A 13,207-nucleotide genomic window follows, 5' to 3' on the forward strand; every position below is an offset into this window, starting at 1 on the left:
GTTCATTTTTCACCTTATTGGACCATTTTGTAGGCTTTAAGAGCACTTTAAAATTTTTGGGCCTCATTATTTCGAAAATTAACATTTTAATGGTCCAAGTATGGGTGTAGGGCTAGGTTTCTTAAAATATTGAGAGGCCCATAACAAATAATTGGTTTGGCCCATGATCTTGCATTTTAAAAACCCGTAAAAATCCCTACTCGTCTTCTTCCTTCGTGACTTCCTCTCAGAAAACAAGAATCCTTGTGCCGCCTCACACATTGCAAACACTACACGCAAATCTTCCTTTTTTTTTTAAGATTTTTACATTTTAACGATCGCCTCGTCGCCGCCTTCGTTTCCATACCCTTATCTTTGTATTTAAGGCATGTTCGATTTTCTGTCCTCTAACCATTTAGATTGATATATGTGCTGTGATTGAGGTTAAAATCGTGTTTATGCATTTGCTTGTGGTTGTGATGTTCATGGTGTTGAAAATAACATACATTATTCACGTTTTTGGCCATAGATGGCTCAGTGTTGCTGGTGTTTGGTCATGGCTGGGTCGGCTGGGTCGGTTTCCTGGTTTAGTGGTTAGGCAGGATCCTTAGAGTCATTAGAAGGTGAGGAATCGGTCTGGAGATTTGGTGGGTTAGTGCTAGCCGATGGTTTGTGTTTGAAATACGGGTGAGGTGCGCAGGGGCTGGAGAAAAGGCCCTTGGCCGAGCCAAGTTGGCCATGGCTCGAGCCAGGGCTGGTGTTAGGAGATCCGGCCGGACCTTGGGATGGTCCGGTCGGTGCGGCTCCGGCCATGGGTGGCCGGAGCTGGTTAGCCGAGGGGTGAAGTATGGAGCTGGGTAAGGACGAGTCGGGCGAGGAAGGGCAGGGAGAGGAAGTGGGCTGCGTGTGTGGGTTGTGAGTTGTTGGGCCAGGTCCGAGTCGGTTCCGGGTCTGGGTTAGTGATTCGGGTCATAGGTTTGGGTCGGGTCCGGGTCAGTTTATTTTATTTTGGGCTAATAATTTAGTTAGGGGCCCAAGATGTGGGCTTGAGTTGTAATTGGGTTTAAATTATTACTTGGTCCTATAGTGTCATAGTGGGCTTAAATAAATACTTGGGCTTAGGATAATATTAGAACTTTGGGCTTCTAAGGAAAATAAATAAGTGTAATTGGGCCAGACTTAGTTAATGATTTAAGTTAAGAGGCAGCAACTCGAACCAGCCGTGGCAAATTAAATGGTCTGTAAATATATATTTAATAGACGTATATGTAATATTTTGATATAAAAATTATTTTTATAAAAATAAATTAAATATATATTTACGGGCAAAGTTTTCAAGGAAAATTAATGTTTTAATTCACGATTCATGCATATGATTTACGTTAAATTGATGGCATGTGAAGAAAAATAATTTTTGGGATAATTGATGTGATTTGTGACAAACACGGGACTGGAGGTCGGGATACCGGGCCCGATGACCTTTCCACTTACGATTATGAGCCTATGGATACCCAAAGGTTGGGTGAAGTGGCATAAGGCGTTAGGGGTTACACCCCACAGGCCGCCACCACGTACGATGGATTTAGATTGATCAATCGAATTAGGTTAAACTTCACTGATATGACCCACAACAAAGATTTTACGATTATGACATGTCATATTTATGTTATGTGGTTATGATATGATTATGTTACGATTTATTATTTCGCATATGATTTTACGTTCATGCATGCATTAAATCCTCAGGTTATTTTTATACGCGTCGTGCTTGCATGTGATTTTATTTAGTAGTATTCGTTATGTATATTATAGAGCATGCTGGGCCTCTAGGCTCACTAGATCTAAATGGTGCAGGTGAGTTTGATTCCGTAGCCGATGTGATCCCGACTGGCGGCGATGACCTCTGAGCATCCACTGCTAGCTTGCTTGCCCGTGACCATTGCAGTATTTACTTCCACATTTCTCTTAGATTTGACTGAGGACTGTATTAAGTTATTTTCAGTGCATGTTTGTCTTTTTACTACTCATGCTATGATTTGACTATGTTTGAATATTTTAAACTATGTATTTTCGCATTTTGCGATATCGTATTTCGCGCGCTTGCATTTCCTTTAAATTATATAGGTGTTTTAAAAGTTGCTAGATATCAACCAATTTATCATATATTTCATTACGTGGAATAAAAACTATTTTGAGTAGTGATACATATATGTATGGGCATATATGTGGTGTTTAAATTTTTATATATATATATATAAAAAAAATCCCTCAAGTTTTCGGTCGTTTCAACTTGATATCAAAGCATGGTCCTTGGAGCGTAAGCTAGCCTGCTACGTGGAGCTCAGAAGTCACATCGCCAGTCTGTGAGTTTAAATGTTTTAAGTATATGCTTTTGAGCGAGACCCATTAGTTAAATTTCACTGAAAGTTATTTTATAAGTGTTTTCTTAAATTAAATACTTAGTTATGCAATACGGTTACATGAGGATTTTTGGGAATTGCAGCATGGCTCCGAGGCGCGTTTTGAGACAGAAGGACCCCGAGGGTGCGGGCCAGGATGGTGATCAGCGGGAGCCACCTCCACCACCTCCACCACTGCCACCAGCTCCGCCACTTATAGCATTCGAGAGAGCTAGCGTGGACATGCTAGCAGGCATCACTAGGCTACTGGAGCATCAGGCTGATCGGCCTAGGAAGACTCGTGAGGAGGACATCGCTGAGAGGTTCCGCAGGCAGGATCCCAAGGAGTTTGCAGGGACAACTGATCCGTTAGTTTCTGAGGAGTGGATCCGATCGTTAGAGATGATCTTTGCTTATATGGGGATTCAGGATGCTGACCGAGTTCGTTGCGCCATCTACATGCTGAAAAATGACGCAACCCTTTGGTGGGAGGGCGCCGTGATTGGATTGGATGCGGCGGGGATGACTTGGAGGGACTTCAGGACCGTGTTCTTTGAGAAGTACTTCACGGAGGATGTTCGAGGTCGTTTGGTCCGCGATTTTCTGACTCTCCGACAGGGAGACCGCTCTTTGGCCAAGTATGTGAAGCAGTTTGAGCGTGGGTGCCACTTTGTACCCATGATAGCCGAGGATGAGGGAGAGAGGCTTCGACACTTCACCGACGGCTTGAGGCCCGATATCAAGCATGACGTATTTATGGCCGATGTGGCGACGTATAAGGCAGCGGTGAACAAGGCGTATCGGTCGGAGATAGGGAGGAGAGAGATGCAGGCCGAGTATCAGAGAAAGAGGCAGTTCCAGCAGCCATCTCGGGGACAGTCTTCGTAGCAGCCCGCGAAGAGATCTTACCTTGGATCGTCTAAGGGCCCAAATCCCCCGAGACCGCAGCAGCCCCAGCAGAGGCCTCAGGGCCAGCCCAGACAGCAGCAGCAGCAGCGGGTGGTTGCCCCTAACCCTGGAGGAGTGCCCGTCTGTAGGTCGTGTCAGAGGCCCCAATCCGGTCAGTGTATGGCAGGTTCAGGCAGGTGCTATCACTGCGGGGAGTTGGGTCACGTTTCGAAGAACTGTCCGAGGAGGAAGCAGACGACGGGCGCCTGTTTGGGATGCAAGCTGAGGAGGCTGATCCCGACACTTCGCTTATCACAGGTAATTCTCATTTATGATTAGCCGCCACTCTTGGATTGTTTAGTTAATGCTTTGCTTGGGAAAATATGCTATCGTTTGTATTTGTGATTTAGAACTGCATGCTTAAGCTTTATTGGAATTGCTGAATTTATGAATTTGCGTATTTAAGATGGATTTTGTTGGAAACTGGGATGAATTATTATGCTAGTTGGTACAATCTATATCTGTTTGGGAACTTTTCTGCGTGCAGGGAAAATTAGTATTAGAGGTGTTGCGACATTTGCGTTGTTAGATTCTGGAGCAACACACTCTTTTATCTCTCAGTCTTTCATTGAGCGGGTGGGTATTGTACTCGAGGTGTCTAGTTCAGGGTACGATATTACCGTGCCTTCTGGTGAGGTTCTCTCTACCACTAGTGTTATCAATGGTTTGGAGTTGGAGTTTGAGGGGTATGTGGTTAGAGCTGATCTAGTGGTTTTGCCGATGACGGGGTTTGATCTTATTTTGGGTATGGATTGGTTGACGGTCAATGGAGCTTTGATCGATTTTCGGGAGAGGACAGTAGCATTGAAGCCATTGAGTGGGGATCCAATTTTCTTTTATGCATCCCATAGTAGTGGAGTCCCGCACGTTATCTCTTGCGTACGTGCGAGGAAGTTATTACGTAGGGGTTGCCATGGATTTCTCGCTAGTGTGGTTGCAGTGGCAGAGCCATCTTTGGGATCAGTGGAGGATGTAGATGTGGTTCGTGACTTTTCGGATGTTTTCCCGGAGGATGTTGCCGGGATTTCGCCAGTCCGAGAGGTTGAATTCGGCATTGAGTTACTTCCAGGTGCTGTGCCTATCTCTAAGGCACCGTATCGTCTTGCTCCTATTGAGATGAAAGAATTGAAGGAGCAGATACAGGAATTGCTTGAGAAGGGCTTCATTTGCCCTAGTTTCTCACCTTGGGGTGCACCTGTGCTCTTCGTCAAGAAGAATGATGGAATTATGAGACTTTGCATTGACTATCTTGAGCTCAATCGGGTGACGGTGAAGAACAAGTATCCGTTGCCGAGGATTGATGATATGTTTGATCAGTCACAGAGAGCTTTAGTATTCTCTTATATCGATCTATGGTCTGGATACCATCAGTTGAGGTTCAGGGATGAGGATGTGTCCAAGACTGCATTTAGGACACGATACGGCCATTATGAGTTTATGGTGATGCCTTTAGGTCTGAGAACGCTCCAGCGGTTTTCATGGATATCATGAACCGAGTGTTTCAGCCGTATCTTGATCAGTTTGTTACTGTCTTCATCGACGATATTTTGATATACTCGAAGAACGTGGAAGATCATAGGCAGCATTTGCAGGCAGCCTTGCAGATTTTGAGGGAGCGGCAGTTGTATGCCAAGGTGTTCGGTCATGGTTGGGTCGGCTGGTTGGGTTTCCTGGTTTAGTGGTTAGGCAAGATCCTTAGAGTCATTAGAAGGTGAAGAATCGGTCTGGAGATTTGGTGGGTTAGTGCTAGCCGATGGTTTGTGTTTGAAATACGGGTGAGGTCCGCAGGGGCTGGAGAAAAGGCCCTTGGCCGAGCCAAGTTGGCCATGGCTCGAGCCAGGGCTGGTGTTAGGAGATCCGGCAGGACCTTGGGATGGTCCTGCCGGTGCGGCTCCGGCCATGGGTGGCCGGAGCTGGTTAGCCGAGTGGTGAAGTATGGAGCTGGGTAAGGACGAGTCGGGCGAGGAAGGGCAGGGAGAGGAAGTGGGCTGCGTGTGTGGGTTGTGAGTTGTTGGGCCAGGTCCGAGTCGGTTCCGGGTCTGGGTTAGTGATTCGGGTCATAGGTTTGGGTCGGGTCCGGGTCAGTTTATTTTATTTTGGGCTAACAATTTAGTTAGGGGCCCAAGATGTGGGCTTGAGTTGTAATTGGGTTTAAATTATTACTTGGTCCTATAGTGTCATAGTGGGCTTAAATAAATACTTGGGCTTAGGATAATATTAGAACTTTGGGCTTCTAAGGAAAATAAATAAGTGTAATTGGGCCAGACTTAGTTAATGATTTAAGTTAAGGGGCAGCAACTTGAACCAGCCGTGGCAAATTAAATGGTCTGTAAATATATATTTAATAGACGTATATGTAATATTTTGATATAAAAATTATTTTTATAAAAATAAATTAAATATATATTTACGGGCAAAGTTTTCAAGGAAAATTAATGTTTTAATTCACGATTCATGCATATGATTTACGTTAAATTGATGGCATGTGAAGAAAAATAATTTTTGGGATAATTGATGTGATTTGTGACAAACACGGGACTGGAGGTCGGGATACCGGACCCGATGACCTTTCCACTTACGATTATGAGCCTATGGATCCCCAAAGGTTGGGTGAAGTGGCATAAGGCGTTAGGGGTTACACCCCACAGGCCGCCACCACGTACGATGGATTTAGATTGATCAATCGAATTAGGTTAAACTTCACTGATATGACCCACAACAAAGATTTTACGATTATGACATGCCATATTTATGTTATGTGGTTATGATATGATTATGTTACGATTTATTATTTCGCATATGATTTTACGTTCATGCATGCATTAAATCCTCAGGTTATTTTTATACGCGTCGTGCTTGCATGTGATTTTATTTAGTAGTATTCGTTATGTATATTATAGAGCATGCTGGGCCTCTAGGCTCACTAGATCTAAATGGTGCAGGTGAGTTTGATTCCGTAGCCGATGTGATCCCGACTGGCGGCGATGACCTCTGAGCATCCACTGCTAGCTTGCTTGCCCGTGACCATTGCAGTATTTACTTCCACATTTCTCTTAGATTTGAATGAGGACTGTATTAAGTTATTTTCAGTGCATGTTTGTCTTTTTACTACTCATGCTATGATTTGACAATATTGGATATTTTAAACTATGTATTTTCGCATTTTGCGATATCGTATTTCGCGCGCTTGCATTTCCTTTAAATTATATAGGCGTTTTAAAATTTGCTAGAGATCAACCAATTTATCATATATTTCATTACGTGGAATAAAAATTATTTTGAGTAGTGACACATATATGTATGGGCATATATGTGGTGTTTAAATTTTTATATATAAAAAAAATTCCTCGAGTTTTCGGTCGTTTCAGGTACCTAGCCCAAATCATCAAGCAGTAATAAGAACCAGATGGGTTTTCAGAAACAATATGAATGAAGATGGTACTCTTGTAAAGAACAAATCAAGGCTCATGGCTCAAGGTTTCAAACAAGAAGAGGGCATAGACTATGATGAGACATTCGCACCTGTAGCCCGACTTGAAGCTATCAAAATTTTTCTAGCCTTTGCAGCCTTCAAGAGCTTCAGGGTTTTTCATATGGATGTAAAGAGTGCTTTCCTGAATGGGCTACTGAACGAAGAAGTCTATGTTGAGAAACCCACAGGTTATCTGAGTCATTATTTACTTGATCATGTTTATAAATTACACAAAGCACTGTATGGGCTCAAAAAATCACCTAGGGCATGGTATGATACCTTATCTCAATTCCTAATTAAACACGATTTTATCATTGGAACAGTAGATAAGACATTATTCACCTTTGTTAAAAATCAACGCATACTTCTCGTTCAAATATATGTTGATGATATTATTTTTAGGTCAACTAACCCCAAGCTCTGTGCGAAGTTTGCAAAACTTATGCAGGAACAGTTTGAAATGAGCATGATGGGAGAACTAACATTCTTCCTAGGACTACAGGTCAAGAAATCGATTCACGAATATTCATAAATCAGATGAAGTTACAAAGTATCTATTGAAGAAGTTCGGAATAGAGTCATTCACTGCTGCCTCTACGCCAATGAGTTCCTTTACCAAACTCAACAAAGATACAGAGGGTGTCTCAGTAGATGTTACCATGTATCGAGGGTTAATCGTACATTTTTTACTTTATCTTACTGCTAGTAGACCTAATATTATGTTTTTTTGTTTGCATTTGTGGTCGTTTTCAATCAATCCTAAGCTCATTATGTTTCAGCTAAAAGAATTTTGAAATATTTAAAAGGGACACATAATGTTGGACTATGGTATCCTAAGGACTCTACACTTAATCTTATAGGATATTTTGATGCAGATTATGCAGGATGCAAACTGGATCGAAAGAGCAACAATGGCTCATGTCAATTTCTTGGTGGTAGGCTTATTTCTTGGTTCAGTAAAAATAAGACCTCAATTGCTACATCTACTGTAGAAGTAGAATATCTTGCAGCTGGAAGCTGTTGCTCTCAAATACATTGGATCCAGCAGCAATTGCGAGATTACATAGTTACTGCTACTGAATAACCAATCTTTTGTGACAATACAAGTGCTATTGCCATCATTTATAATCCAGTACTGCATTCCAGAACAAAGCACATAGCCATCATACATCACTTTATTTGAGATCATGTGATGAAGAAGGATATTTGTCTGGAATATGTGTCCACATATCAACAAGCTGCTTACATCTTTACTAAACCTTGGCCCGAGGCTAAGTTTTCTTATTTTCACAATATGATAGGGATTATTGAATTATCATGATATGCATAATTTAGGGGAATCTAATGAATTACTTAGTATCATCTGCATATGTTCTTTCTAGCATAAAATGTATTGCATGACATAACAATATTTGAAAAACTCGAAATATTTCATTCATAATTAGTTTTTCTTTACATTTGACATGTCTCTCTCTACTGATGCCTTCCATACCCTCATCCAAGAGATGAGTCCAGGAATGGTTGTCTTATTGTACTCATTAATAGAGAAGATCCTTTCTAGTTCCTTCTGCTCTGATATGAGAATCAGGAACAAGACACCTTCTGGTTTGAAGATGTCCTCAGCACTGGTTGTTCCCAACCAGCACTTGTATCGACGTTCTCTAGCCACCAACGCCCTGGTGGCACGTGGACAGCGGAGGGGGAACGCAGTCGCCTTGAACTTCCGGAGTCTTTCTATCCGAAACCAAGTCTTCATGGTCTTCTGGAAAACCATTTCTTCATACTTCGCCTTCCCAGCCTCCACTCTCTTTTCATTCAAATCCGCAGCAAGATCTGATGATGGGAAACCATTAGAAGAACTTGCTCCGGCCATTCTTTTTGTTCTTTGTTTTGCAGTTTTGGTTGTGTAATTTTGTTTGCATCTAGTATTCTGCTTTTATAGAAGTAACTTAAGGCAGTGTAAAAGTCAAGGGACAGTTCATTATTGCTTCCGTCTGATCACCTTCATCTGCTACTGCTTTTATTATTATTAAAATAATTAATCTTAGATATAATTTTTGGCGGTTATTTGTAGGACTGCAAGTTGATTTTGATTTTTTGAATTGACCAATCTTTTTTTGACACGTAAGCCCATTGCGTGTATAATCTTTTGGGTCTTTTCATTACTATTCCTTTACGCATAATTTACCTAATTATATATTTGTTGTGCTATTAATTTCTCTCTCCTTTTCATAACCTACTTCGCAATCATCTTCTCCAAACATCCATGGAATCCTATACTCTTAACGCTTATCAGGTATACTTTGCCTCTGTATACAATGTTAAAGGCAAAGCCCTTGTAACCATGTTCAAATCTTTGAAAACTTCTAAGTTACGCAGATTTCTGGAGACCAAATCAATCATGTACAAGAAACCACTACTGGAATTTTATGCTCACGCCATCGTAAGCAACGACAACATAACTTCTTTCGCATCTGGAAGCAAAACCCTCACAATCAATGAAGAGTCCTTCGCTACTACCTTTTTTCTTCATTGCAAAGGAATTGTTGATTTCTCCACAATCACCAGATAATCTATTTCTTTTGCAATGAAGAAATTCTCCGCCACGTGAGAAGAATTATCTACCTCCTGCTTCAAGAAGATTATGAAGATTAAATTTCAAATTCTAGCTGACGTTGTGACCAATGATATACTAATAAAAGGAGGAACTTTTGACAAAATCAAAAAAGAAAAAACACAGGTAATGACGGCTATCACTGATAATATACATGTCAATTGGTCTTCTGTCATCTTTAAAACTTTGTGTGAGATGGTGCAAAAGAAGAGCACTGGGTTTGCTGTCCAAATCAGTAAGTTATTGAGAGATGTTGGTTTTGAATTTGCTTCTCACAAAGATGGGTCTAAGGCTCCCATGGTGGATGCAGAAAACGTTTTAGCTTTAAGGCCAAAGTCAATTGCATTTTTTTCTGGTACAATTAAACAAGAACTCAGTGACAAACCAACTTCTGTTCCCAAATCGACTAGACCCAAGAGAAGGCTTATTGTCATTAGTAACTCAAAACAGACTCTTTCCAAAGAGTCTACTGCACCAAATCAGCCCTCTCCCAAGCCTACCAAAAAGAAGTCCAAATCGATTCTAAAAATCAAGCCTCTTTAGAAAACAGTAGCTATTGCTGATCTCGACAAAACTGATTCTTGCCACTACAACAAGTTTTTTCTTGCCCTACCACATCCTCCACCACCATAACTGTTGCCACTATCTTACCCTTTCTTGCCAAAGCCTCTGAGCCATCGGTTGTTGTTCATTGCTCATTACCTTGAATTACCATTCAAGAACCATCTTCAGCACCTCTCAAGCAGTCAATATCATTACCAGCACCACATAATAAAGGCAAATCCATACTGACCACCATACTACATGAAGACGACGATGATGATGAAAATGTCTTTTCCTCAGTACAGATAGCCCTGAATATCCAAATGGAGCAAGTTGTTCTTTATGCTGAAACAGAGAGAGCATACATTGACAAGTGGACACATATTCGCACTGTTCTGCATTTATCGGAATCCAAGGGAAATAAGTTCAAGTTTCTCCAAGCTCTTCGCTTTGAGCATCAAGTTTTTGAATCCACCCAGACAATATTTGTTGTTGAAGCATTGAATCGTCGGCACTACATTCTAAAGAAGTCAAGGGTAGCCAAGCTATCAAAGATTCTGACTGTTCTTTGAAGAAATCTTGATCCAATAAGTCCTACTGCGCATCTTGATGATGCAGTTGTCCACCATCTGAACAATATTTTGCAAAAAATGGATCTTGAGGTTCTCAAACTCGAAGTTTATTACACTGCTTCTCCTCATTCTAACCTGAATATGTCATATGGCGTGCCCCCAACTCTGCAAGTTCATCTGCCTTCCTCTTTGAATGACGTTGTTTCAAGCACCCCTAAGAAAAATCCAGTTGCTGATCTTGCTGCTCAACCGACATCCTCCCTCATGTTTGTTCGAGAATTCTCTACAGTTGAAGATTTTGTGAACTCCATCAAGGAACCAAACACCTCTATAGCACCTGAGGATACTCATATTGCCAAGTCATCTGCCATACCGATCGCACCTGATTCAAGGGAAGTACCTCGAACTACTGCTCCACCAGAAGCTTCATTAGCTAATGTTGTAGAAGTAGAATCACTTATTCCAGATCTTGCACTATTTTCTACTGAACATCAGCAAGAGATGCAGGCAGTCGCAGTTGCTCCTGAGGAGACACCTTTGATCGCAGAAGCTCATGATCCTAACACTGCACCTGCATCATATCATGAAGCTCCTGCACAAGAAAATGTTGCTGAACTTAACACTGCTCACTACAAGAAAAATACTAATCAACAACACTCAATCAACAACGATTTTATGCCATAACCGTTGTCTTTCACCCAATAACAATGGTTTTAATAAAAACCGTTGTCTTTGGGCGTTTTCTCAATAAAAAAGACAACAGTTTTTAAAAAACCGTTGTTTTTTGGGGGCATAAGACAACATTTTTTTAAAACCGTTGTCTATGAGCGTTTATTTTGGGCCTACTACAATGGTTTTTATAGATTGTTGTCTATGAGCGGGTTTTTATGACATAAGACAACAGTTTTAATTAACTGTTGTTTATTAGCGTGTTTTTGGGGTCTACGACAACGGTTTTAAAAACTATTGTCTTTTCTCTTTTTTTTTTAATTTTTAATACATATACATACACAGTTTTTTCTATTTTTTTAATTAATTAATACATACATATACATATATACGCTTAAGAGGAGGGAACACAGAAAGGAAAGCTAAACCCAATAAAGAAATCCCTAGCCCCAACTCGTCGCCCCTTCGACCCAGCACAACTCCAATGCCCTAATCGTCGATCGATCGCAAATTGGTGTGCAGAAACAGCCCGAATACAACATTCCTCCGGCCGCCGAATTGGATTCGCAGCTCTCAGCCCTGGAACTCCACTCTCTCAATGTTGGTAAAAACCTTTAATATCTCTTTTTTCCAATAGGTTCTTTCTTTCGGTGTCTCGTTGACTCATTTCTCCATTCCATATCCACGATTCGCGTATAATTTTTTGCTGGATCGTTCTTTGCTTTGAGAGCTTGCTGGAGTCCATGGGAAAGAATCATTGAAAACTTGGAAAGAATCATGTTTCGGTTCATGGGTTTCGTCACTCAGATCTAGGATAATATTCCATTCTCCAAGCAGTTCGATTTTTCTGTCTTTTTACGTACATAAAGCCATCGAGAATCCCAATTACGGTCATCATCAGATTACGGTCCGACAAAAGGTAAGATTTTCTCCAACTCGTGATTGTTTCTTGAAAGAATAAAATTTTGCTTCCCCCCACCCCTCCCTCGGTGATTAGCTATGGGATGATATGAAAGGAGAGGAGTGTTCAAAGATCCAACTCTCAAATTTCAAATTCCCCTTCAACTTGCTGCGGAGCGTGAAATTGCAAGTTTGCTAATTGGGGGTATAACAGCTAAGATGCTTGATTTTGTCCATCATTTTAAGCATAATGTCACTGCCTTATTTTCCTTCTTGATATTAAACTCTATTATGTTTCAAATTCAGATCCAAGCTTTAGTTGGGTTGTCAATTTGAAGGAATTCGCTCATCCAACACTTGAAATGTTTATGTGATACAAAGGTCAGGAGCCACCTTTTTCATTGCAATTGCCATGTTTGCATTTGTCTTCCAAGTTAGTGCTTTAATAACAGAGAAAGAACCAAAACTTTGCTAGGTATTAATTGATTTTCCTTTTTAATTATATCGCGAAGATTTAGAACTATTGCTTCATTTTACAATTTGTGTTGTCGACAATCCAGAAAGTTCCTATAACTTTCCTTTGCAATTTGTATTTAAATTTATATTATAATAATTATAAGAGAAAGATTTTTTTTGCTTCAATTTAATATATATATAATTATATATATATATATATATATATATATATATATTCGCAAGTCTTTTCAATGATTCTTTCCCATTGTAACACCATTTCTCGAGTTCAACAGGCTGCCATTTTGCGATGGGCAAGGTCTGCGCTCCTCTCCGATTTTTCTCAAAAATAGAATGTCACCCCGATATTTGAACACCTTCTTCAAGGTCTTTTCCTTATCTCATACTTTATTGTCGATATATTTTTTATTCACAGTCTAGTGTTATGGAAAGAAAACAAAAGCTTCACGAGGTCAGACCTTGTGTCGTTCTTTCTTAAAGTTAAACGTTTCTTCTGAAATCTGCTAGTCCTAAGGTAGAAGTGTTGAAGAAGCTTTAGAGTATGCCCGAAAATCAAGGTCTAGCCCTGCAGTAAGTTTCTGGACTCGTTAATCTATTTTTTTCTATGGTCCTCTTCAGTATTTATTTGTCAGCATTT

At 40.7% G+C, this 13,207-nt stretch overlaps 1 protein-coding gene and 1 long non-coding RNA gene across 8 annotated transcripts; both read left to right on the forward strand.

Annotated features, from left to right (window-relative positions):
• The first annotated feature begins 233 nt into the window (after positions 1-233).
• On the forward strand, positions 234-8,302 carry LOC140866567 (uncharacterized). 7 transcript variants are annotated; one of them, XM_073271589.1, is made up of 5 exons: positions 234-365; positions 2,483-3,584; positions 6,269-7,437; positions 7,674-7,733; positions 7,809-8,302. In XM_073271589.1, the coding sequence occupies exon 2, from the start codon at positions 2,484-2,486 to the stop codon at positions 3,264-3,266; it is 783 nt and encodes a 260-aa protein (XP_073127690.1). In that variant the 5' UTR covers positions 234-365; position 2,483; the 3' UTR covers positions 3,267-3,584; positions 6,269-7,437; positions 7,674-7,733; positions 7,809-8,302. The 7 variants fall into 7 exon arrangements, with proteins under 7 accessions (XP_073127690.1, XP_073127689.1, XP_073127691.1 ...); XM_073271588.1 differs by having other exon boundaries at positions 6,269-7,459; positions 7,674-8,302; XM_073271590.1 differs by having other exon boundaries at positions 6,269-7,068; positions 7,229-8,302.
• Positions 8,303-11,638: 3,336 nt separating this feature from the next.
• LOC140864625 (uncharacterized) lies at positions 11,639-12,966 on the forward strand. Its single transcript, XR_012144287.1, has 3 exons — positions 11,639-12,301; positions 12,403-12,477; positions 12,846-12,966. It is a non-coding gene; the product is annotated as an uncharacterized lncRNA (long non-coding RNA).
• Positions 12,967-13,207: the final 241 nt, after the last annotated feature.

The sequence above is a fragment of the Henckelia pumila genome, chromosome 4, assembly GCF_033568475.1.
Source record: "Henckelia pumila isolate YLH828 chromosome 4, ASM3356847v2, whole genome shotgun sequence".
NCBI classification, from domain to species: Eukaryota; Viridiplantae; Streptophyta; class Magnoliopsida; order Lamiales; family Gesneriaceae; genus Henckelia; species Henckelia pumila.

Excerpts from the sequence above, each read along its gene's own strand:
- LOC140866567 (XM_073271585.1), top strand. The coding sequence starts at position 2,484 with ATGGCTCCGAGGCGCGTTTTGAGACAGAAGGACCCCGAGGGTGCGGGC.